Source organism: Daphnia pulicaria, chromosome 9 (assembly GCF_021234035.1).
Source record: "Daphnia pulicaria isolate SC F1-1A chromosome 9, SC_F0-13Bv2, whole genome shotgun sequence".
In the NCBI taxonomy this organism is placed as follows: Eukaryota; Metazoa; Arthropoda; class Branchiopoda; order Diplostraca; family Daphniidae; genus Daphnia; species Daphnia pulicaria.
The window spans coordinates 1,868,370-1,895,855 of record NC_060921.1 but is presented as its reverse complement, the minus strand read 5'-3'; the positions used below and the strand labels follow the sequence as shown (position 1 = coordinate 1,895,855).

The 27,486-nt window shown below is 41.1% G+C and overlaps 2 protein-coding genes across 2 annotated transcripts in view; one reads left to right on the top strand and one right to left on the bottom strand.

The window, feature by feature from the left end:
* Nucleotides 1-27,486, top strand: part of LOC124312897 — a 309,861-nt gene that overhangs the window by 132,135 nt on the left and 150,240 nt on the right. The gene's annotated exons all lie outside the window — the stretch shown is intronic.
* On the bottom strand, nt 172-26,972 carry LOC124312848 (metabotropic glutamate receptor 2-like). Its single transcript, XM_046777350.1, has 18 exons — nt 26,612-26,972; nt 11,881-12,456; nt 11,663-11,804; nt 10,058-10,212; nt 9,816-9,986; nt 7,472-7,868; nt 7,238-7,299; nt 7,027-7,139; nt 6,184-6,290; nt 5,854-6,003; nt 4,456-4,592; nt 3,803-3,973; nt 3,408-3,726; nt 1,527-1,642; nt 1,293-1,447; nt 1,047-1,182; nt 900-984; nt 172-798 (listed from the first exon to the last, which is right to left on the bottom strand). The coding sequence occupies exons 2-18, from the start codon at nt 12,169-12,171 to the stop codon at nt 503-505; spliced, it is 3,003 nt and encodes a 1,000-aa protein (XP_046633306.1). The 5' UTR covers nt 12,172-12,456; nt 26,612-26,972; the 3' UTR covers nt 172-502.

The window sequence follows — 27,486 nt, the reverse complement described above, 5'->3', positions numbered from 1 at the left end:
GAGCGTTGGCGGGGGTAAATAAGTACGTGGTGATGAGAAATGAGGGAATGAATCCCATCCCACTACTTTCTCCATTCCAAGAAAGTTTCCTGTAAAATTCATCAAGTACAAACGAACCAACTTTTAGATTTGATACTACCGGTGACGGGTGTAATTGAAGACGATATTAAATAAGAGGAGAGAAAGCATCACTTGTTATTTGTTTAGTTGCTTGCTATGTCTATATACATGTAGGCCATTGAAGGCCAGTCATCACTAATACGCAAGCATTGTACACGTCATTTTCGTTTGACTTGAAACGCGATCTAATTTATATGCAAAACAGAGACTTGAAATACATTGGAGGTGACCGGTAGCGGCTAGACCGGGAACAATTTCAAATTAAAGACCCGGCCTGATCGTATCATATTGTCAACCAACTTCATTCAAAATACAAGTGACATCCTCATGTACAAAAATTGGGTTTTTATCGAATTCGATCAATCAATCGCGATGGAAAATTTCACAGGGAAACATGGCGAGCGATTGAGGTCGTCGATTTGTGACTCCTGCCACTGCCAGTACTGGAATTACGACTCTTGTCATTCGTTTGAATTTTGGAGACGGCGATGGTGCCGCTACTGGTCATGACTTTGACCGTCAGGTCGCCTTCGTAATCTTGACCGACTTCCGTCTGAATCAGCTGCGTTTGAATCTGTTTCGGTTGTGGCGGAGGCGCCGATGGCGTCGGTAATAATTGATTTTGCACAGCAGATGAAGTGCTGAGACCTTTAGGCGATTCAGTCGTCTTATTCGTTCCTAAATGCGGATAAAGAGTAATCGTTATTTCAATTCGAGTTCAGAATTTAGTTTTAAACGTCGTAATCGTCATTGAATCAAAGATTGGAGTAGTACTTTACCATTATTTAGCACATGGCCATTGTTGGAAAATTGATTGCTGTTTTTAGGTGCAAGTGGCACTTTGGCCGTTGGCATAGTCAGAGCCTGAGAAAGTTAAACCAAAATTAATATGATAATTGAATTGTGTGGTGTATGCTGGTATTTACTTGTCGGACGTTGCGCTCCGGATGGAAGATGATGATGTAAAGTTTTGGAGAGAAGAGGCAGGCCAGCGTGACGGTGGCACTCAGACTGATGGTGACGCTCATACTGGTGATCCTCAGTGGCAGATGACTGGCCGTACTGTCACAACCGCCGGACGGAAGGAGACGGAACCAGAAAAATAAAAAAGGGGGGAAAGATTAGAATAAAAATGCGCCGGCCGTCATTTATACAAGTTGAGATGAACCAACCTAAAGTAGATGGGCACAAAGGCCAGCCAGATGACGCAAGTTGTGTACATGGTGAATCCAATGTACTTGGACTCGTTGAAAGCGGCGGGAATTTTGCGCGTGACCACCGCGTAGACGGTGCAGAGGAGAATCAACAGGATCGGATAAGCGAACGCCTTTCATTCACACAAGAAAAGAAGAAGACAATTGAGGTGACATATGAGTTTGGCAATTGATTGCACGGGTGTCTTTTACCATCATGTAGGAGGCGTCTGTGAATGAGGAACAGACGAGGAGATTGTCATCACGTGTCGGGTGAACGTGTTTGGCCACCGACGGAGAGACCCACAGCAACGCCAGCAAAATCAGACCTGCGTGCAAACAAGAGAGAAGCGTTTACTCTCAAATAGAAATCCTCATTGTCAGTTTAATTAGCGTAGAGCAATTAAATGCCTCATTGCTCAAATGGTTTAGACGTTCCGCATCCGCAGTGTCTAATTTGGTATGCCTTGCAACCATCCGGACGCAATCAGGACATGCCATTAAGTTCCATTATGTACAAAGTAAAGTCTAAAGTTTGCTGCTGTTATGCCGAACATCTGGCCCCATCAAAATCTCATATGTCACAAGAGCACCCAGGAGGCTTATAGCTGTCCCCAATGCAGCTGGACCCTGCCGGCCGGTATAGTTCAATTAGCAATACGGGCACGAGTCGAACTCGCGGCACACACCCGAACAAGACGACGATTGTGACTTGATGAATCACTAATTCAATCATCCGATTGAGAAGTTGGAATATGTTAAAGTTGAGATATTGGGAAAGATATAAGATCTCAGGCACTTTCATGGCAAGAGGATAATAATGTTTGTTCAAAATGGGGACTTGGGGAGGCAGCAGATTTATCTAAAGTGCATCATATTATTATAGGGAAACTCGTAAAAAAGATGACATCTTTTCAGTAAAGTCGAAAGGAGAGGAATTCTTCAATAATTCATTCCCAAACTTATGGCATCATTTCAAATAATAATCTCCCCTATAATATTGCTCCAGTACAACCAAAGACCTATACCCACAAACATCAAACAGCGAACAAAAGTTGGCAATTGAGTTCGCACATTTATTTCCACTTGAAAGTCTTGAAACTATTCGAGCGCCACTCGTGCCTTCTCGGAAGCGATTGAAACATTTCAATTGGAATGAAACTTTTGATCTCCTTCCCACCACAACTAGACGGCGGGACGGGAGCGGATGATCATCCGACGTTTGACGGTCATAAAAGTGTCGTCGTTATTCAAAGGGAAACTCTTCCGCTCGGCGGAAGAGTTCCCAACGCCATCTGCTGATGAGACATCACTGATGATGTGATGGAAACAGATTTAGATCCTTTTATTCTTTTTTCTTGAGCGCAATCAGTCACACAGTCAATCTTCTTCTTCTTTTTTACACGTTCCGGCGTGATTTATTTTCACAGACGCAACCCATTGAGAAAATGCAATTTGCCAAATCGTATCAAGCGGATCGGCCAACCAGACGGTCACGCGGGTTGGACAGTTGCCAGCAATGTGCCGTTACCCCCCCCCCCCCATGTTCTGCATATAAAAGAGACGCGATTTGTCCACCCAGGTACTTCAGGAGAAAGGATTCGGTTATCAAATTGATTTGCTCGACCGGATTGAATGTTCCAGCTGAATGCGGGGGAGAAAATAAATTCTTGGCGTTATTCGAAAATAGTTGTTGGAAGTATGAGAAGCGTGTCACAAAAACGGATTCCCGTTTCCACGAGATTGTTAACACTTGATCGTTCGTTCTTTCTCGTGTCAATCGTTTCTCGAGTGATCGTGATTCGTGCCACTACAACCGTATCTTTATCGATCGTATAACATTGTAGAAAGAAAAACCATCCCGGGTTACTTTTGAAAGTTATACTGTACATCAAACCTTACAATTGAAAAAAAGGGAAAAACGATCGATTTGGTCGCATCATTGTAGTGAATGTCGTAAATCATCTAGTCGGGATTGGACTCTCTTTTCGATTCCATGAGAATCAATCGGTAAGCAACAATCACAAAAGGACTCGGAAGCGATAGCGGTGCATCACATTCGAATACGTGAGATTGAAAATGGAAAAATCGTACCTTGAATGGCGACCAGACCGCCGCAAATGGCCAGCTGCGATTTGGGTGAGATGAGCCCCGGTCGTCCGGCCGATTTCTTGCCGCCGCGGAAGATGCGGGCGATCCGGTTGGTTTTGGTGAAAAGGGCGGCGTAGACGACGCTGAAGCAGAGGCCGATGGCCGTCTGCTGGACTCCGCAGACGACGTCCGTCGGTCGCAAAACGAACAGGAACGAGACCATGTAACAGAGGAGGATCCCACTCAGCAGAACGTAACTCAATTCCCGTCCGGACGCTCGCACCACCGGCGTGTCATTGTGACGCAGAAACACGCCCAAAACCTATTTCAATTGATTTAATTATTTTTTCTTCTTTTCTAATTCAATTCAATTCAATAAACTAATGAAATGTTTGTACCGTGAAAGTGAGGGCGATTCCCACGGCAGAAAAGGACATGGCCCCAATGGCCCATCCGGAATCGGGACGCAAGTAGACTTCCGGAATGGTCAGACATTGACTCCGCTCGACGTTGGGTAAAGTTCCGAGTGGACAAGCGGAACATTGCGTCTCGTCATCCGGATTCCGGATCTGTTTTGACCAAAACACGGAAAACACAAATTTGAAAATTGTTGTTGAAAGTCTCTTGCAGATGGCGCAGTGGTTCCTTTTTTTCTTTCTTTTATTTGAAATCCATCGATCCGCATGTAGGGGATCGAATGAAGGAACAACAAATCCAACGGGTCGGTCCGTACAATGGCCAAACTGAAAAGGTTTGTGGGTCTTTTTATTTGTTTTCTATTGGCCATGAACGACCATCAGGGAACATTGATTCCATGTCCCTTTCCCTTTTACTTTGATTCTCTTTCTACACGGAATGCACGGAACATATGCAACACCTCGCCGAAATGTCTAATGGGAATTCAATCCCACCACAGTTCCCCCGCCGAGTTTTATTTTTTTCTTTCTCCAGCGCGTTCCTGTCGTCATTCGAAAGTTACTGGGATCTCAGCCGAGAGCACATCGAAGCCAATCCACTATTTACATCCACACACGGAGCTTAGAGTGTATACCTGATAGAGAACGCATTCGACGCACGTCCAGCAGCATCCCTCGCCTTCCACGTACTTTTTGGCCTGCGACGCGTTGCACGGATGACTGCAAATGGATTCCGGCGGTGTGGGCTGATCCCCCCGGAATCGAAGCTCTTCTGCGGTTGTTGTTTTTTCCCCCGCACCGAACGGCAGAGGGCGACGTAGTTTTGTATCCACCGAGAGTACAAAAACAAAAATAAGAAAACAATAAATTCATGCGACATTGTCGACTCCCATGTTCGACACAAACACGTTTTCACTGATGGAAAAATGCTCCGATATGGAACGACACGCCATTTTCATATCTCCATCGCCAAAAATTTAAACGGTTTCCGTGTGTAGAAAACCGACGATCGATAACATTACTCATACGTTGTAATCATCTCTGAATGCGCAATAGTCCAGGACTAGACTATCCAATCCGTATATGTTACCGGCTACATACTGGTCGCATTTTGATTGCGTTGTGAGAATTCTTGCGCAATCTGTTCCTCCCCCCATCCCCTTATAATCTAGACAAATGTTCCGTCCATTGATGAGATCATTAATCAATGTCTGTGTGCGCCTGCTGACTAAGCACCAAGCATTGAATGGGTTTTTAGGTATGCACAGTGCAGCAAAGTTCTATATGGGGCTTAAAAGATTTGTGATCACTGCACTGATGGAAGTCAAATAAGCCCGCGGGACTAACGCTGTGCCAGGCTGCTCTACATATTTTGATTGGTGGCTCCCGATAAAATATAACGAGCTGCATACTAAATATTATTATTATTATGTCTACTAATATTTGGGTCATATCGCATTTCTTAAAACTTCAGCTGAGCACTGTTCTTTGCTAGGCAACGGCTATTCTTTTGATCATTCAAAAATGCAGAACCTATCGAACCTGCAAATTTAATTAAGTGCGTCATCATGCCAAATTGTTACTCAGAAAATTTCAAATTTTAGTTTGTTTTAGATTCCCCGAAAATTCCGTCAACTCAAGTAAATTACGAATTGACATTTGATTTATTTAAACTGCACCAACAGGATCCATTACGTGGGAGGGCAGTTTGATTAGTTGGAGGATGAGCATTAACGATGTAAAACGACCTTCTTGGTCGTAAATCTAATCTCAATTTCCTAATTTCCCCTTATCCCTTATCCTGTACTACTTATCCTGCCAAATTTCCTAAATAATGGCCGGGCCGCTTGGACCTTGGCGACCCTCTCCGTTGCCTCGGGCCTCGTCGGAAGCAGGCCAACGAGATACATGTAATATACGGGCTGGAAAATAGCTTAGATTATACAGCACAAAATAGAGCGGAATAAGGGGCCCAGGAGCTCAAGTGTGTTGGGCAAGGCGGGGGGGTATTATATCAGGAGATCCATAAATACCGTTCACGTCGAGTTTTAGTTGTCCCGAGTGGTACTCGCCAATTCGTTGCCATCGGTATCGACCGGGTGAGACCTGCTTGAAATGAATCAGGTCGTAACGGGCCGGGCCGTCTCCATGGTCGTCAAACTGGAAACGGTCGCCACTCAATCCTGTGTATATGAGGCGAACGTCTAGAGTTATATTCACTGCGCTTAATGCCGTCGTAACCCGTCCCCCCAGCAGCCATTCAATTTGATTCTCTTCAAGAGTTATGGGTGACTCTCTCTGAATTCAATTCGAATGTTGCAATTGATTTAACGGGGGGGGGGGGACAGTCTTGTATAACTCACCTGTGAACTCGACCCGTCTCAGATATTTGAGCAGTTCGCTGCCGTCGATGGGCATCATGTCCTTGCAGAGTCCCCTGCGCCCGTGGCAAACTGTGTGGTGCATATCTCTAAATGAATTAAAGTTAAAAATAATCAGAAAAAAAAATTAAAAGGAGAAAAATTCGATCAAATCAAAAAGATTGGTTTGTTTGAAACACCAAAAAAGGGGAAAAAAAAGCGCCGAGTGAAAGTCGCGTCTTTCAATTGTGCGATTCAAATTTGTTTTCGCTCGAGCGAAGTGAAACAATGGAGAGGGGGAAACCTTTCAAATCTCAACTCAAATGAAATCGCTTGTTTCTCCAACTTTGAACAACAAACTAAAATAAAAATGGGGAAGGGGAAAACCCTCCCCCCCAAAAAAATAAAACATTTTTCTTTTTTTTGGTTTCGGTGCGGATTGAAACTTCACGGGCGAATCGACAACTTTACCCAAACAACGCTGGAGGAGAATTCCCGGTAGAAGAATTCCAGAGAGAACTGGACCACTTTGTCCGTTTTAGTTGTAGATATTTTCAATCTTTTTCTTTCTTTTCTTTTATCGATCCAAACTAACTGCATTTGTTTTCCATCGTCGTACACACCAGTTATTCTAATCTGGGAGACTTTAAAGCCAGGATGTATAAGGGAACGGACTACCGTTAAACTCGGAGCTGCTTAAAATTGGATGCAGTTTGCATACTGATGGAGGAGGAGGAATGGAGGATATATTAGATCGGGAAAATGAAAAAGGGTAACGCATTTATTAGAATGGAGATGGAGTGGCCAAGTTGAAGGTTTTATTGAATATACGGAGCGCGTGCTTACTTGAAAGCGTTGGCGAACGCCATGACAGCGTCCGAAACGTATTGCAGTTGCCCTTCGAACTCGGTGCCTTCGGGAGTGAGTTTCTCCCGACCCGTGCACATCCGATGCCAATCCTGCAGAGAAAGTATAAAAGAACAGCACAATATATCTGTAAGTGAGTCTCGATATCGAGAAAGCGTTCCAGCGCCGTGTTCACTTGAGTTGATCTCACCTGGTTGTACGGCGTCAGGGGGGCGGATGGATAGCGGCATTGGAAGTGGTGCTCCCAAAATTCTAATATCAAGACGACAACAAGTTAGGCCACACATCAACAAACTGATGCAACTTTTATATGGACTCAAAGAAAGCATTTAAATAAGAATGGGAATGACTTTTCTGACTTGCTTGTCCGAGGTCGGAGAAGAATCGATAACGGGAAAGTCAAGAATAAAATTGGGCAACTAACCGATGAACCAGGGATTTCGTTTGTTGTTTTGCGGCGTGAGGGAGAGGAAATAATTGTCGAATCCTCTGACGGGATGAGCCTGCGGCAGAAAGGCCAACGTTCCCTCCACTTCGGGCTCGTTGCCTTCGGAGACGAGGAGGCGGCCGGCCCATCCGTCCGAGCCGATCCAATTGAAATTGGCCGTCAGATTGTTGCGCCGCACGGCCCGCATCACTCCCGACACCTCCTGATCCGACCCGAAGATGATGACTCCTTTGGCTTTGGGTTTCGAGTTCAACTTGTGGACGATGCCGTTGTAGGCCGCCTCGCCGGCCACACCAGAGTCCTTGACCAGCCGCTCCTTGACGGCGATGCAAATGTTGTTCTTGGCCAGCAGCACTTCCAGCTCCTCGAACGCCTGTCAAGAGAAAACAAATAAGTCATGTATTGACGTTACGAGCGATGGTGAGTCAACATTGATAGATGGAACTGGACAGCAGTAGAAGAAGAGTCTATACAATGACCCCGGATCGAGTGTTGTCATCCATCAAACCCTCCGCACGCTCCAGCGAATGATCACACAGCTGGAAGCAGACATATTCTTTAACTGGGTACATTACACTCAAGATGTGTCTGCCTCCAGCGGAACAAGGCATTTGGGGTCAATAGAAACTGTGGATACAAACTGGACGCTTTGTGACCAGTGAACTAAACGTATATTGGCTAGCCGCTAGCCGACAAATGTTGACACACTTGATTACTATTGAACAAAGACCTCGGGTCGATCCTCCGAATACAAAAGAAAACATTCGATGGCCACATGACGAGTATAGAATTTAATTCACGTCAACTTTAAACCTGTTGCAATGGTTTAATTTCTCCAAAGCGAACTCAACGCCCGTCAAGTGCAGATGACACTTTTACATTTGAATCAGACTATCGACACCATACTGAGCTCAAAACGCGCACGTAATAGGAGTAATACAAAATGCAAGTGAGGTTTCATTCGAGCCTCTGAAACTCGAATGAATCCAAAGCGTCGGCGAATAATCAGCATGTGAATGACGACGCGGCTAATACAATCAGCGGCCCCATTGAACTTGTTGGTTTCCTGCCGTCGGGCACAACATCCAGCGGCCCATCAGAGCCGATGAATATTTAGTTTCACGTATTTCACGGGTTGTTTTCAGACTCTCCTTTCGCTCCGGATAGTTATGGAAATCGATCGGCTATTCACGGAATATAGATGAGATATTTATAACCCCTAGCTTTGATATTCCGCCAGTCTATTTCATCCTACTTCTTTTTTCTTACTAAGACTCTCGGCGTGAATTTTGTCGGCCAACAAAGTTGCGGAGAGAAAGACCGGCCGAAAGAACAACATCCGGACGGATTCGATACCGTCGTCGCAAACGACAGAGGGACCGAACACACACACACACAGTCGTGAACGGCGTCGTGATTTTGCTCGTTGGCAGTAAACAAAAAAGAAAAAGAAACTTGGGAAGTTGCAGTCGAGCAGAGAGTCTATATACCTATCCAGCGGATCATCGGGTCATTCTGCGATGAATAGTCGCCGGAAATGCGCAACATCCGCATGAAAGGAAACAGGAGAGTCCCTCCCCCGGGTTATATTTACAGAGAAAAATGATATGATCTGACAAAACAGAAAACTTTTTCGTTCTTTTTCTCTCCCCTTTTTGGTAGCTTTTCACGTCGTTTGCTTTGAGCTTTGCTGGACTGCAATAAAGACGACCCGCGTTTTCTATGTGGGCGTATAACTTATGGTGATTGCGCAAACGGGGTATCACAGGGAAGAGGTTTTCTGTTCAAAATTTTCTTTTTTGGAATATTTTTGTTTTCGTCTAAACAAAAAAAAAAGGGAAAGCTGATTAGAAGTGGGTCGGCGGCTGGACCGGGACTGAAGGGACTAATCTGAATCACGGGGTTGACAAGGTCCATGGCCAGCGGAATCATATCGTTTTCACGGCATCATCTCGTTCAGAATAGACTATCAAGCGAAAATAAGTTTTCGACTCTACTTGTGCACTATTACCCCAGGGGGGGAGGGAGTACCATAAGGGTTCCCGGTATATATCTGGGCAAACTCAGTGGAAAGACATCATTAATTGAATGTTTACGACATTCTGTCACTTGCAAGTTGTTTTCTCTCCTCCGGTACTCTCCCTAGTTGATACTTAACGTTTTTTTCTTCTTCCCTTGTGGGTGTCACTCTCAGAAAACCGCAGGAAACTTGTTCAATCTTCCGCTGCTGCCCCAGCTGGGCCACTCCATTTTTCTTGAGTTGTGTTGATCCAAGTTATGGAACGGATTTTGTGATAAGAGAATATCACAAGTTTATTACCTTAATGCCGTAAGTGGATTCCTCGTAGAGGATGGAAATGTAGGACCATTTGAGGAAGCGGATCATCTGGACGATGGCCATCACCTGGTGATGGTCGGATGGAATTGTCCGCGTGAAATATTCAAAGCGCTGCTTGTTGCTCAACTCGGGACTCGACGAGAAGAAGGAAACCTATAGGGAAATGTGTGTGAATCATTTTGAGCTGTCGTCCACCAGGACCGATCCTTGGTATATATAGGTACCTGCGGGATTTTGAAGAGTCGCAAAAGATTGGCCACTTGGATGGACGTCACTGAAGACGAAGCGCCAACCACTCCCGAAATGATTTTGTTCCTCACGTCCGGCACCGTTCCGTCCCGACATTTGTAGTCCGTGTCTCCGATGTTGTTGATGGACCCTGAGTAGGACAGAAATACAGACAATATTACAGCTCCTATTTTTATTAATAAGAATCAGATCTAATTGGCATCTTTAAGTGACTACAGTTCCAGCCTCCGTAATGGGTTTGTCCCGTTAGAGAGCTGGGAGTGCCGTTGTCATAAGTACAAGAGGAGGCAACAGTCACGCGCGGTACAGCGCACTGTTGAGCAAATCCGAACGAGTTTCCCTTCAATAAGCCTATATAGGATCTAAACGAATGGGAACGACGTTACATTTTGTTTAAGGGTCTCTATATCTCTGAATAGTTGGCTGGTCCGAAACGAACACAGGTCTGGCCGCTCCCGATGGCCTGCAGCACCCGAGCGCACAAAAATAAGCTGCTGGCATATCCAGGTGACTGGTTCACAACTTGTTTTGGCTGTGGTAATGGGGGAAAGAGAAAAAACTTTTGCTGGCATTGCAGTCGGTGAAAAGCTTATAGACATGGGTTACTGCTATGCAATGCCATTGGTATCATAGGTTCACTAGGAATCTATTTCACTAGGCGGTGTGGTGGCAGGGTCCTCTTGATGGCATGAAATGTTCTAATTGCACTTTGCTTTCAGTGATTAAAGTTCAAACATCATTGAATTGTTGAATCGTTTGAAGATTGATAGAAATTAACATAGGTAGTTTGTCGTCAAATCATTCCAGAGTGCCCTCTTTGAGTACGAGAATATTCCAAATTACATTTGCAAAAGTAAAACTGTTGACTATGATTTCTAATTCAACGTGAATTTTTCCCATGGGTGATTTTCCTGCAGACAACATTGGAATGATTTGCTGATAAATAAAATGGTTTCACATCTTAGATTGCTAAACATTTTTAAAATTTTATAAAATTTCAACCTTACTCTCGACAAGCACATGGTGAATAGAAAAATTTGTTTTCACCAGTTTACCACGTTTTCGCACGAATCAACTCGATTGCTTTCCAAATGGCAAATAGATTGTAATCATAAAAATACTTGAGTAATATACTATTTAATCATTTCACATTTTATTTTACCTTCAGCTTAATTTCAAATATTATCTTTCCATTTTTTTCGTGACTTCGTGTCTTCAAATTTGCCTCATTTTTTAAACGTGACGACAGCAGACGACAATTATTCTAATTAGAAAATTCTTAAGAAATCGATACTCATAAAAATCGATCCCTGAATTCCAAACCGATTAAATACGATAAAAGAGGTTTTCTCGAACTCGCTTAACGGAAGGAATTAATTGAATATCAAATAGTATGGCAAAAATAAAAAAATAAGCACGAAACTCATAGATAATTAGATAATCAGCTTGACTCTTATAAGATCCTCCGGCAACAGAGGAAATTAGTCGCTTGAGGCAATGCTCCAGGGACTCGGCTGTGACGTCAAGTCTTTAGACAATGAGATTGAGACAACCAATTCCAATATTCTTTGACCTTTTACCTTTGATGAAAGCGACGGCTTGTTCCAGTCCGTAGGTGTCCTTATCGCAATCGTCCAGGATGTGGGCGCCAATTTTGAATCCGACCGTGTTCAGTAGGATCGGATTGACTTGGTCGATGGTGTACAACATCGTCTCTAGCGCCTTTGATTTCAATTGTTCAAACAGTTATTTGAATTGAAATACTAATCATTGGCCAAATTGTATTAGCCTAATATACCTGGATGCCACCCTGAGGCATAACTGGGCCGCAGGTGATGTCGTCCTGGCGCTCGTGGATCATCATGAGTCCGCCCAGGATGAGATCGCCTTCCACCTCGGCGGCCTTCTTCATGGGCCAAGTGAAATTGAACGGCTGTTTAGTATTGGACGTCTGGATTTGGCCGATGGCCAGAGTCATCATCATCATCAGGATCAGGGTCCGGCCGTTATTGAAGCTCCCGCAGCATTTGCAGCAGTGACGATGCGACATCATTAATTTCCTGATGCTCAACTCCTGTTTGTCCGTCATGATCAAGTCGTCTGCCAAAACGCCGGCTCCTGATGCTGCTCCTGATGCTGCTCCCTCCTTGGCTATGTAGAGTTAGATCTATTTTCCTTTTGGCTCCCGGTCCCGCAGTGCCGTCGGCGTTCTATATATTTTAACGGATGTCAGACGATGGACGACCAGGAGCTGAAAGCCACACCCACCATGGATATGTCTTTTTTTTCTCTTCGCAGTATAGACTGCTGCTGCTGCTGCCCAGGACTGCTGCTGCACTGTTATTCCAACAGCTGGTGCTCCCTTTGGCTAATCCTGTTAGGACAACCAGGACAGCAGACAAGAGCATCAGAGTAACGTCCGTATTATGAGCGACGATAATCGACACCCAAACACACAGCACAGCACAGTGACAGCGTCTAATAGCCAAAACGGTTGGCATATATAGTAGAGAGAGAGCCTAAAGAATAACGCTGTTTATATATGCTGTTGGAATAGAGCGGAGAGAGATGAGTTCAAACCCCGCGCGCTTTTATCAGGAGCCATCCACACACACTCATTAAGGAGCCAGGCGCGTGATGCCGACGCCACTTCATTACACACCCATCACACGATAGCATGCGGCATTCTCTCTCTCTTCCGTAATCGAGATAATTGCACTTAAAACAACTCTCACCGCCAGCAGCAAATATATAAAAGCATCTATATAGTCCACTAGAATTTTGATTCAAATTCCAATTATATATCTTTTATACATCTATTTGGGTAGATTATAACATATTAGCTTACACAGAAAAAGAATATAAGACCTATTATATAGTAGAGTTATATTGCATCTGAAATGTCCTAGTCCCTAATATATACTATATCTATATAAAGATTGAAATTCTGTTCCATTTGATCTGTGCTGACTTGAAACAATCAAATCGAAAGAGAAATGTATTTATACTTATTAAAAAATCGTTTGCTAGAGACGTTTGAAGATGGTTTTTTATTTGTAGAAATGTTGATGCCATCGGCTATAGATGAAAGGACAATGTCTTCATATATTTAATGGAGCAAAGTTATATTGTCGAGATATTCTTTTGATCTGTAGATTTTTCGAGAGTCACGCCCAAAAGGGGAAATACAAGGGAAAATATATGTACAAGTGTAATATGGAGAAACGTGATGTCGTTTGATTTCAACCAAAAGCGTTGAAAAATAGAAATATAGCACGCGCCCTCATCAAGCAGAATCTTTAAAAAAGGCCAACGAGGACCCAGCACGACGTTCTAGGCTAGAGGGTCGCCACAAAATCAAACGTATTACTCATTTCTATGCAGCAGCATTCTGTTAATTTCATTATATTTATGTTAAACTCAATTGATAATATATACGACCGGAAATAGACCGGAAATAGACTATATAGATGACATACAAGATGAATGGATATCAACCTGCCGAACGATATAAATCTATAGTCAAGAATTTGCATCCACACTTTTGTATTGGAGCGAAGGGGGGGGGGGGGGGAGGGTTGGATCTCTTTTATGTCCTCGTCTCGATGATTTACGGCGGCCATATTGTATAGAATCAAAAAAGAGACATTCTGGGTTGCGCGGTCGCTTGCTGGCCTGCTGTGCAATCGACATCCATTCTTTTATTTTATAGGCCGTGACTTTCCAATCTATAAAGATGTCACAATAATAATATAGAGCAGCAGCGCAGCATCACAAATCTATACACACAGTACACGAAACATTTTGATTTATGTACTATCTGCTGCTGCTGCTGTGGTCGAGACATAACCATAGCCGACAAGAGTCAACCCATCTATAAATATTAGGAACATTATAGCAATATCCTATAAGATTTCTATTGAGAGCTATATATAGGGGAGAGAGAGGACCGGACGCTCTTCAGCGGCAAATGATGTATATAGGACGATTACTGATGCCGCCCCGAATAGATAGAAACCCAACACACAGCAGCAGAGCAGCACAGCAAAAGAAAGAGAGGGAACAAAACCACAATAAGAGTCTCATCTCTCCTTCATCTCCTCCATCTCTCCATCCATCTCCAGGACAACTGGAAGGAATAAGAAAGACTACGTACACGGATAATCTCGAGAGTCTATCATCACTCAGCATGCAAGTCTTCTTCGAAATTCAATGCTGGCAACCTAAATCTATTATCCACCGCTAATAGGCCTACAACGAGTATATAACGATCCGAAATGGATGAACACGTGGAGCATCAGCCTAAATATACATTGTCATATATTCCATCGCTATATTATCTGCTGATGTGAAAATATCTTTGGCAGTACAAAGAGTGCAAGTTGAGGCAAATATAGGCTATGCATAGGCTATGAGGCCTGATATATAAACCCATTTTCAGAACACGTATCGAACCAAAGTCTTTCTCGGTAATCTTGTTATTTATGATATAGATAGATAGGGATATACGCCAGCGCGTCTGAAACTTATTGCATAAAAAGAGCTGATGCTGCGCCTTTGATAGTTTGGGATCTATAGACATCAACACTCTTCCATATATACTATACTATAATATCTCCAAGAACTCCTCGATTGATGCATTTGTGCCTCCATCGTGTACATTTATAATATATATATAAGAGGCCTGATAATAATAGGTCTATTGGGCTCTATTACATCACGTGAGAATGGAACCATGTGACTTATATTCCATGTAGCCTAACCCAGCTGCTCTGCTAATATATATATAACACTGGCTTGGTCTTTATAGGTTGACACTCCTATAGATGTTGTTGAACCTATATATAGCCTATATTATCTATATTCCTGGAATATAATATAACTAAAAACGCAATAAATGTCAAGATCTTTTATTATTATTTGCAAACGAATATATTTATAGTTGAAGTTTTTCAACAGCTTCAGTGATATTAGGCTAGATATACAAAATGCTCCAGTCTTGGAAATGTACATATGTAGGCTTTTATAAAGAAGCCTATACATACACACATCACGTGAGCCTGTATACGCACATTGCGAGTTCTTTTGATGTTATATAATATCATATGAACAACTCTCCTTTTGATGCTGAATCTCTTTTCGTTGTCACTTTTATATAAATGCGCGGGAGAAACGTTGGGCCGCGTGTGTCATATATTTATGAGGCGAAAGGAGACGATATACATGTGGTGCGTGTCTGCTTCATATCTATAGGGATCGAGTTGAAGCTAGGCGGCAGCAGCAGCAGCAGCAAACGCTCCTTCATCACTATCTAGAACCTCTCCCAGAGGCCATTCACCGGGGGAATAACCATCACCACACATTAGCATATATTGGGACTCTAGACTGCTGCTGCCCTGCTGGCATATAGCAGGCCGACACAACACTATATGTGTGATGCTCAACTCCTGTCAGCCGAAAATGCACCAGAGCAGCAGCTGGAGGAGGAAGAAAACGCCAGTCGATCTATCTGTGCTGCACATTTCTAGCTCCCAGCTACTATTATATAGAAAAAATGTTTTTTTTTTTCTTTTTCTCCCTTTTCTTTCATATCCTGGGAATCCATATAAGAGAGATATATGTACGAGAAAGGCTTAAAAAGAACCTATTGTGGTGTGCTGCTTCCCAAAATCACGAACCGTATAACGTAGTATATACTGCGGGGCAAAAGGTGAAAGAGTCCGTGCGTGCTTTAGTAGTATTGAGCCTGCCGTAAAAACTTCTGGGCTATATTTTTTAAAAATTCAATTGCTTGTACTAAGCTAGGTCATAAAAACCGACCGGCAAGTCGATGGAATATTATACAGCAGCATGTTTTCGTTTGTTTGTAAATTTTTCAATGTAAAATCATCTGAAAATGGTAAAGGGCGGCGGGTTTTATGGCGCGGGTATAGCTATATAATATGCGTGATTCGATTTGAGAGCTGCATGCTGCTCATGCATGGTGGTTCAAGACCGTTTCTTATACATGTGTGCATTTATATAAGCCCCGCATGCCTAACACAACCAGCAGATAGGGAATTTGAATAATAGGACATCATCCAGCACATCTATATAAGTCTAAAACGGCCCAGAAGGCAACTGCTGGCACTCTTCTTCAGCTTTAAATCTAACGCGATAATCGCTGTCAAAAGATTCGCTCTCCGATCAGCAAATCTATTATAGGCTTGACAAGGAAATGTATAGCCTACAAGTATACGTCCATCAAATATATTTCCTCCTAAAAAAAGAAAAATGAGATTTGCGGATTTTACAACCCCTCAAGCAGCAAAGTCACGCCATCCTCGTTTATCTGTCTAAATTTATTTTTATTTTTTGGGTGTGTGGCCTGAATGATATTACGTATATATACTACGCGCCAATATAACGCATATAGGCTAAACGAGGCCGACATATAGTATTTCGCTGGCTCCGTATATAATAAACTTTTTTCGATTGTGATATGGGACAACCGGCAGCAGAATACCAATAAAAAATAAAGAGAGGCGATGGTTATTGCCGAACATCAGCAGCAGCAGCAGCATTTGGCATTCAATGCTGCTGCTGCTATATAGCCTATATTATAGGCCAATGCTGCATATCGCCCGCAGGGATCTTATATCAGTTCGTTTGATTCATTTTCGCGGTTGGCGCGGAACTGCTCGCGAATGAATAGCTATAGGCTATATATCATCATCATAATTAACTGATAAAGAGCAAATCACATTTTCTAGTTTTTATAGCATTTATTCGAGACGAATAAGACCCTGGCGTGCTGTACGCTAAGCTACGATCTAAGTTTTTATCTCCTACTTTTTCCCTACTTAATTTGGTAGAGGCGAAAAAGTAGGGAAAAGGTAGGAAATTCTTTCTACTTTAATAAAATAGGAAATTATTTTTTCCTTCTAATTTTGTATAGCAGGTTAAAAGTAGACTATCTAGCACTTTAATGCTTAATAATTATTTGTTAAGCTTAATAAGAATTTTGGGAACATGCTTATGGTTAGTTTGGCTACTGCAACGAAAATGTGACAAGATACCATTTGACCATTTCATTTACCATCACTGTTAATGATAACTTACGAATTGCTTTTAAGTGTAAGAATCAATTAGCATAGTGGTTAGCAAGCTGGAGTGCGATTCCAAAGGTTGAAGTGAGTTGGCAGAGTAGGGATAAAGTAGACAGCATATTGTAGATTCTACAATTTATGTCTACTTTATCCTTAACAACAAATTGTAGAAAAGTAGAGTATATACTAGCAGTAGGCCTATATACTGCTGGACAAGGTCTTTTTTTTTAACACACACGGATAGGTCTATAGAAGCCAATAGAAAACAGCATGGACGCGATCAAAGAAAATCGCAGCCGGATGCACAATAATTGCACAGCCCATGGCGCATGTATATAGAATATATCGGGCAACAAGGAAAAGAAATAATTTCAACTTCAATTGATTCCCCCTTGTGATGTTATAGGTTATAGCCTACATATAATACACTATATAAAGTGAAATCTGCTGCTGTCTTGTCTATAGACGTCACGTACGTCAGCAGCGCGTGTTCCAAGTGCACCTTTAAACAGCAACGCTGATGCTTATCCTATATACATGTTAGCAGAAACTGTCTATAGACCTATATAGACTATATATGCAGTATGCACAGCGCTGTAATAATATAGGCCTATAGATTCGCCGACTTTGTATATTTGTTTATTCTTTGTCTTTTATAGCCTTCGAGTATCTACATCAGATTCTTTTTCATTATTCGGATGTATGAAAGGATGTTGGCTCAGGCACAGGCGTGATGATGATGTTGCCCGGCAGAAGTGATTTGACTGTAAAACGTAATATCAACTACATAACATTATGTTATAAGCGGATATGATGATGATGTGCATACATTTATTCGCTTGATTGTTCGCGGATACGTCCATTTTGCAGGACCATACATTATAGAATCGAATGCTGGGCGGTTATGCAATAGATGGAGAGTTTGGGAGACAGAAAGGAAACTCAGACGTTTCTTAATTTACACATGCGACAACTGATGTAATATATATTTTAGGCTACGTATATAATAATCGTATTAGTTAAGTTTTCTAGTGCGTTCTTTTATCCATAAATATAGGTTTACCACTTGTTAATGACCCCTCGTTTGGTTATATAATATATTATAGACGTCGTCCGTGCTGTCGTCTACTTCCTTCTGCTGACGAGAGATAATACGCGAGCCGTATAGTTATTAGGCTACTGTGTGTAGTGTGGCAGCAGCAGCACAGTCAAATCCCTTTCATTAACACAGCAGCATTTTGATTAACACGCCGCCTGGCTCGAATAAATATATTCGAGCCAGGCGTATCATCATGCATCGAACGACGTCGTGAATAAACCAAGACAGTAGAGTCATTAGCGAGCCGAAAGAAGAAGAAGAAGTTGAAACGTGTAATAGCATATAATAATCTAATATTTAATGACTTTTGGCGAGTTGCACAGTTGTGCCAAGCGCCATGTTCTATAATGTGGTCGACAGCTATATTAATATACTATAGCGCGCGGGAGAAAATTGGCGTGCGGCAACTTTCTGTCTGTCTGTCTTTGATGTGCCATAGTCTTTATGTATAGAACTGTAGACTATTATAAGAATTCCAAAGATGTAGCCTATGTAGCTCAACTATATATAGGCTATACAATATTGCTGTCTGTGCTGGTCTCAATAGGACATCATTGTCTTATTTTTATTCTTTTTTTAATATCAATTGCTGTACGGATATATATAGTAGCCTATATATGTTTTGGGGCGGGACTTATATATTGGAAACAGTGCTGAAATAGGCTCAGCATCAAGGGACTTGGGTATTATATAACAGGGTCTATTCAGGCATATTGCGCAGGCCATCCATCCAGCAGCAGCAATTGAGCGAATATATATATAGTGGAATATATTTAGCCTCTTGGCACCTGGCCATACAATCAGCAGACCCTTATTTATATATGTATAGGCCTACATCGAGGCCTATTTAGTTATGGTTTTATATTTGGGTTGCAGATTGTGCATGCTTATAGCTTATGTAGGCCTACATCCCAGAATGTAGCACGTAAGCAGCATGCACAATTATAATCGTCTAAAATGGCATCAGGTACACTCTCGTCCTTTTTCGGGCTAGATATTTGTTGCTGGTGTACAAATTCGTCTTTGTACACCTTTTATCTCCGGGTACTCATTTGCAAGAAACTCATTTTCAAATGGAAGACCATAGAATGAAATTATATAATATAATTCGGAGCTGTAGTAGGGCCTACTACCTCAGATGATAAAATCGATACAATACATCAAAGACAAATGTATTACAATTTACTTGCCCACATTTGCAAAGGTTCTCAAGCAATTAAGATGATTAGTTGTCATATGTTATTATAGCTGTAGTAGTTCATGGAGCTCTATATAATAAAGGTTATATTATATTCCATTTTGATTTTGGCCATGTCCTTTGCATACATTAGGGTACGCAGGCTTACCATTTCGATTGAAAATGTACTGTAATACAATGTATATATATTAAATCGATTGATTTGTTGCCAAAAGTGTTTTGTGCTGATGACGTCTGTCGTCATCGTTTACTAATGCCAAGAGTACTGCAGTAAGTAGAAGAAAGCATGCAACATTCTAATCAACTTAGACCTTTTTCTATATTACTGTGCAAACAACAGACAAACACAGACAAAATAAATAGTTGACAAATTATGGCGGACCTGTATATATATGCATCTATTATGAACAAAAATGTTTCTGTGTATTATCCACGTATACCCTGCCGCTGAATTTAACTTAAAGTGCTTATAAATTACGCATGTATGCATATAATTAAATTACAATATATTCAGCACTGCTCTGGCGAATTGTTTAATACAGGGACACATCGACAGTGCTACACATCTGCTACATATGCTCATCCTCTCTAAATATCAAAAGATTAAAAGTCTTGAATCATCAAACTTATCAATTTCGCATCAGGTATATAATATATACTAGCGCCGACTAGCGCTCGATAATTAGGTTTGCTACGCAGCAGAGGCCATCACTTATAATAGATCAGAAGGGGGTAGATATATTGTATAAGTACAGTGCTTTACATGCAGAGAGCTCACGCGGGGTTATATGCTACGCCATTGGGCGATTATTATATATGCAGCCGAGAGACATAACATGCGCATCGAACTGGCAGCAGGGCGAATAGAATAACTATTTCTATCTCGTTATTACACGCATACTGCATATAGTTCTTGTTCTCCATGTTCCATTTGCGACGACGACACTCTGCTGTTGGCCATTATAATAAGCACAGCAGCCGAACGCGTATGTACATATACTATATATTAGCTATAGATGTCGGCTAATAACACGGCAAGCGCTTATAATGGAATATTTAGATCTATATACATATCCCCAGAAGGGATCGAAACTATCTACTTAGGAGCCCAGCACGTCTAGCTCCTTCTCTAGGCTATATATATTAGATATTAGCAAGTCTGATGCTTTTATTGCGAGGCATCACGCGGGAAATCTCTTCCGTGTTCGCGTCTAAGTTACGAATGCTGCTAGACGCTGCACGAATCACACCCGGATTGATTATAGCCTAGATGTATAATGTACACCTATACATGTTTCTCTCTCTCTAAAGATTATGATGAATAATAGATCCTCAAATGATGAAATGACAATTTTCATCGCTATAATTCAACAAGTTTGACGCAATCAGTCGACCTGCTGCCTCATTCGTAAAATATCAAATCAAATAAGTTGTTGCTGGATTATAGGTATAGAGCCCATGAAGAACTGATGATGTGCGTGGTTTCTCATCATCAAATCACCACAGCAACGACTCATTAAATGACAGCGCGTATAAAGAAACGACGCGATTATAAAAGTCAAAATATCTCATCCAAACTATGATAAAACCGAAACTTCTTTAAGCCAAAGTTTCTCAGAACAAAGTTTGATGAAGTGACGATGAAGGGTATATAATATATAACGCCCCATCGCATAGGTATATTTAGTATCTAAGCTCTAACTATATATTATAGAGAGAGAGAGCTGGCCTTCTGCTATAATATTATATAAAAGAGAAGAAACAAAAAGAATCTATGAGAAGATGTGAAAGTAATTGCTCTCGCCCAGATCTAAAAAAGAATAAAAAGGAGACGAGTCAATCTCGATGCTGCTGTAGGCCTATTTAATATACCAAGAGGAGCTGCTGCTGCTGGTCGGCTCCTGACGCTTGTGTGTGAGAAAGAAAGTTATATAAATTGACGTTAATATTGGGAAAGATGGATGTTATATGCGTTCAGTTGCTGACTAGGCCCCGGTTCGTGAATCTCTATAGGCTACAACACTATGTGTGTGTATAGTACAAGGCCAACATATTAGAACATCATCCACGTCGCTTATAATGGCCGAGATGGATGATGGAAAGGCTTTGATATTTACAATTAATATATCAGCGACTCATATATCCCGTCATCAGCAGTTATACCCCACGCCTATAAACCCCAGCAGCAGCAGCATCATCAACATGTAATAAAGTAGAAGGTCCTCCATCAAAGATTTATGCTATGGGTTGATGCAAAATGATGGAAAATTTTGGTTGGAGATTGAAGTTTAAAATATAAAGGTTATATATATACGTATTGGCCTGCCATTTTTACCCAAGTTCATATATTCCCAGAACAGTTTTGCCGTGTAATAGAATTTGTTTCATATAAGAAATATTAATAGATGAATCGAGATGAATTTTCTCTATCGCAAATATTAGTATTCTATAGTTCCGCCATGTTATGTACATCTCATCATGCTCGGCAGCCCAATATCAATTTGCTGAATGTATATATAGACATGCATCAGACGTCTGATGTTATTATGTGACAGCCCTGAAGGTATTGTTCAGCGTCGTCCTGATGTAGCTATATAAGACGATGCTGCTGGATGTCTCGAGAGTTTTCTTATATAAATATATTTCGAATTGAATAAACAAATGTCCTGGAGGCTGGCTGGCGGTATATATATACCAGAGAACCACAGACTATGCTGTATAGTGCTGGATGTTGATTCTCTCTCATCACATCATCAGCATGTCATCAAGCAGAATAAAAGAGAGAAAAGTGCTCCAAGGGGGAAAAAGGAAACGAATCATCAACCAACATTTTCCCAGCAAACCATCCGCAATCTACTAGTCCAACATCATCACATGAAAGAAAATTTGCATTTTCATTCGTTCAAACATCTTTATTCCTACATCAAATCTAAACGTTTGTTTGATACTTGATTCCTACAACAAATCAAATTCAATGGCGCTGGCATAATTAACACCTGATGAAATAACAGCAATGTCTGTTTTACACCATCATCCGACGCAGCATCAAACTTTGAACGAATAAAAAGTTAATTCATTATACTAATATATATTCGTGCCGGTCGTATATATAGGCGGACTAGATTGTACATTGTGTGCGGATTGTGTGACAAGACGATGGACCCTGATGGATGCTATAGAAAAAAGACATAGGCCTAATATGGAATGACATCACGCATCACATGTGCTATGCTATGCTGCCCATCATCAGCACGGCGGAGATTGTTTTCAGAAATTCGTTCTGTCCATGTTTGTGCAGCAATTGGCCGTTTCTAATATACCACTATAGCTCTCACGAGTATTGTATACACGTTCATAGTTATACACTGCGCTATGCTTGTCCTTGTTTCTCCGTATATCATATATAGATTGCGTGAGGTCTCTGTCGGATGTCAAGGACGGCCGGGGCCCAGCAATTCACCACAAGGTCCTCCATATATTGTTTGATGGATACATGTAATAGCCTACAGCACAGCTCCGTCTGCCTTTATATATAGGGGGGATTATACCAGGAGAGGATGTAATATAGCAATGGAAGTCAAAGTCGTCGTACAGTATATATATTTAACTCGACTTTAACGTGAACAATCTATGATCGTCTGCCACATTTTTCGTGATAGGCTACTACGACATATACTCGAGTGTATTATATTATAGCAGCTTGTATGCTGGAAAGGTTATATATATTCAAATAGAGTATCGAGCTCTGTATATACATGTATACGAGTCGATTACGACCGACTGATTGATTCATCTCCTACGTATCATGCAACGCAAACATCGTCCATCTACGAATTAAATTGAACTGTCGTCGAATAAAATGAACGGGGAATAAGAAATTCCGGTTGAAAATCCAACGAAAAGTGACGATAGGCATCAATCCGTTTAATACCTACACGTTCAACCCATATAGATTCCTTTATAAATAGAGCCCAAGTCTATATACACAGTTGAAATTGCTGACGGACTTTATTGAGCAGCACGGAAATAGTATTTGTTTATTTAAGGCTATAGATCGATTTTTTTTCCACCAGCCTTCTTTCTTTTCCTTGTCACACTTTATATAACTACAGGCTCACTAATGCAGATGTCAATCTTTGATATATATAATATATGTAATACTATTTGCTAGATAGATAGTTTTCTCGCTGTGTGTAGATGGATGCGATCGATTCGGAATGCCAGAATGCCAGCATCCATAGCTACTGTATCGCAATAATTCAACAACACGGCAGGAGCCAAACATTGATATAATAATAATATACAAAAATAAGACGCGAATCCTTAGTATTCCTTCCGCAGCAGCAGCTGAGGAGAGTGGAACTTTTGCAGTATCACCGAGAATTCCTGCGTGGGAGGATATAATAGATGTGCTGGGGATTCCAGCATAAAGATTGATGAACAACAATAGCCAACAGCACAACAGCTCAGCACACAGGATGCTGCTGATGTCGCCATCGCGCTCGATCGCGCCTATTATATAATAATAATAATAATCTTCATTTAATATATATACAGATCATTCTCAATGAACCCTATTATTATTAAACTTATTGAATGATTGACAGATGGCGATGATACATAGGGCCTATATTATAGACCATGCAGCAGCAGTTTATTTCTTTATTATCTCTCTAGCTCTATAATAATAGATGAAAATGTGCTGGGCAATTCAATAGATCGTGCTGCTGCTGCCGTGTTGGGGCTTTTGTTCCTGCTGGTGTAGCTATTTAGTCGTCATCGATCGACCGCCGTTCTGTGTTGTATAATATAGATGAAAAGCCGGGGCCGCACTTCATTTCAAAAGCTTTTCGACGCATTGCGCTTTACAGCACATCATAATATATCGTCTGGCCATTCATCACGGGAGCGACTGCATAGCCGTCAGCGTTTGATAATGAATTTGTTCTCTCCTTTTTTTTTTTTTTTTTTTTTTTAATTTTTAGATTTAATTGATCCAGCTATGTTAAATATATTACATAACTTTCCGGGAAAACTGTTCAAGTGGTTTTGAATTAAATGCATGTGAATATATATATATAGTAGGAATTTTTTGATGCATAAATCGACCATAAATTTGAATTTGAAATGAAACAACTGTTTCCCATCATAATATTAACTAGGCGTATTCACTTTGTATATATATAGGCCTATACGGCCATATATTACTATACATCTACAGCGCTTGAGCTGCTGTCCGGCCTGGCTGCTGTCGGTCAGGGTCATTCCGGGGTCATTCACTCCATCCATCCATCGTCCTCATGATAGACAGCACTTCTAAACGCAGTAAGGCCTAATATATATATGGATGCTGGTTATTTAAGTTCCTCTTGAATTCGATTTAAAGCTTTTTAGATAGCAGGGTGCGGAGCAGTAGCTATACCTAATATATACGCTAATAAATGAATTAGTTGGCTTATAGATCTTGTATTATATAGTCTTTATAGTATATTGATATTTACTAATTTGTCAATTGTTTGCAATATTTGCCTATTATATAACACGCTGGCAAAGGCGAATGGAAATTGTCTAAAATTGCACATCACGGATTCAATTCCAGGAAAATACGTCGATCGAAATAATGTATAGCTACACTCGAGAGCATCAGCAACGATTTCGCATCAGACGCTTTTATTCGCGGAAACGACAGCCAAGCCAGCAGCGAGAGAAAAAAGGTGGAGAGAAGAGTTGCCATGGCGATCGAAGTTTGATTATATATAGATGACGCTTGCCGTCACCGCACACAAATTATATAGAAAGTGCTGCTGATGCCTACAAGAAATAATCTACAAGAACAATTTGTTATATCAATAGAGACGAAGACCTTCTATAAACATATTTATAATAGCTATCAAAAGGAAAAATAAAATGATGTACAGGCCTATGTTTGATTGTTGAATATAATTATAATGTTAATAATTTTGTGCTTGCCGTGAATCACGCGCGTGAATGCATACATATAATATGAACGCTGCTTGATTTTTGACGTAATGAGCAGCTTCATTATAATAGTTGGGGCTTATTACTAATATATATTGTCTACCAACAATCTCCAAGACGCATGCTAGGCTATATACATATTATTCATAAGAACCAAGCATGTCGCTGTTGTTATGTAATAAAAACTATGTATACCTATTACATAGATCCGGAATGATCAAACATAATACGTAGGCCTAATTGCTGTATGTTTATTATTAGGCAAAAAATAAGGATTCCCGACTTTATATTCTCTCTGCAAGTCCTCCATTTTGATCATCAATAAATATAGGACTATTCTAAATATATATACTCTGTGCTGCTGTGATCAATTATATAAGCTTCTTGGCGATAGTCTAATAATTTCCGCTTCCTTATTATATATTCCGTGCATAATAAAAAATAATACATTCCAAATCCAACTATAAATCGACGCGTCGATGGTTGAAAATTCGTATATTATATATAATTAGGCCTTGGCGCGCGCGGGGGTCGGAATAAAAAGGAAAGTTCTCTCACACACACACACACACATAGCCAGGAGCTTCATTTTCCATCAAAGGCAGCCGGGATATCTAGATGATAATAATCAGGCGAACAGGAAAAGAAAAAAGAAAAACTGTGGTATGGAAAACACAATCGAGACGAGTCTGCTGCTGCTGTTGGTTGGAATAAAACAATAAAGAAAAGGGTAAAGCTGCTGCTGGGGGACTCGTTTCTTATACATACACGCAGCGGCTCCTCATCTCTCCTTTTCCCCATATTATACTCTCTGCTCTTATCATATAATTCTTGATATGAATCTCCTGCGTATTGCGAATACATATCTAAAATAACATCAAATTATATAATATGTGCTGCCACCACCGATGTCTGTCGGTGTTTGTTTAAATAATTCCCATCGTTATCATCTATTATGGAAACGACGAACCTGCTTGTACATCACATTCAGCACACCATCCGGCTCTATACTACATATGTTTATAAGGTACTATGTCGGGGGGTTATGTGTATTTAAAAAAGTCGTTCATCTTGATTCATGTCTAAACATTTCAGAGTTATAGAATAATAACATCACACATGCTGCGGTATTATAGGCTAAACTGATGCAATCGCAGGAACTTACATTCACAATGGATCTCCACAGCGCGAAATTCGTCCGATGTCTAAATGTAGTTTGATGAAATAGTTGTCACGGTCCCGCAGGTTTTTTTGGGGGGGAATCGGGCGATTCAGTTTATCCGCTGCACCGATAACAAGAACCAGCAATTGTGGAGGATGTTGCTATTATTATTGCCATCATCTTCGTTTGACGTCTAGCGAATCATCTGCGTGTATAGGATATATGCACTTGTCTGTAGACACAATATCAAACTCGGAGGGCGGCGGCCGCGGGAGAGTTGAGAACCGATCAGAGAATCAGCTGGAACTGGCCGTCTCGGGGCTTGTGCAGCTCGTTCCATTGTCTAATACTATGGTGAGTCCCGCATCCCGTCATTTGAACTCACGATGCGCGGTCCGGCCCTCTCCTGCCAGCCGATATATCTATCCCTTTTCCGTGTGGCACATGAATACATACATGTACTACGCACTGACAGAAGCAAACTGGATGGAAAAAGAAAAGAAAATAGGAGAGACGATTCCGGATGGGCCGGATGTTAGATGCGCCTGCGCGGACTTGCATATGTACCGAGGTTGTGCCAAACATGAAAATGCTTGGCGAAAGGTCGTTATTTTTGTAAGAAATGACGAGAAAACAAACGGAAATGAATATAGTTAGGTTACCGTAGGTCGTATTATTTCCTATATTGATGTATAACGAGAAATACCAGAAATCGCTTTTTTATTCATTGGCAATATTATTATTGTTATTAATAATTTTGAAACAATTTAATTACTCGTCGTGTTAGATTGTGACATTTTTTTTATTTCCGTTTGGTGGGTGGACGTGACGTGAGTAATGCAAATAGCAATATCAAAAACAATATCAAATGAGTTGCT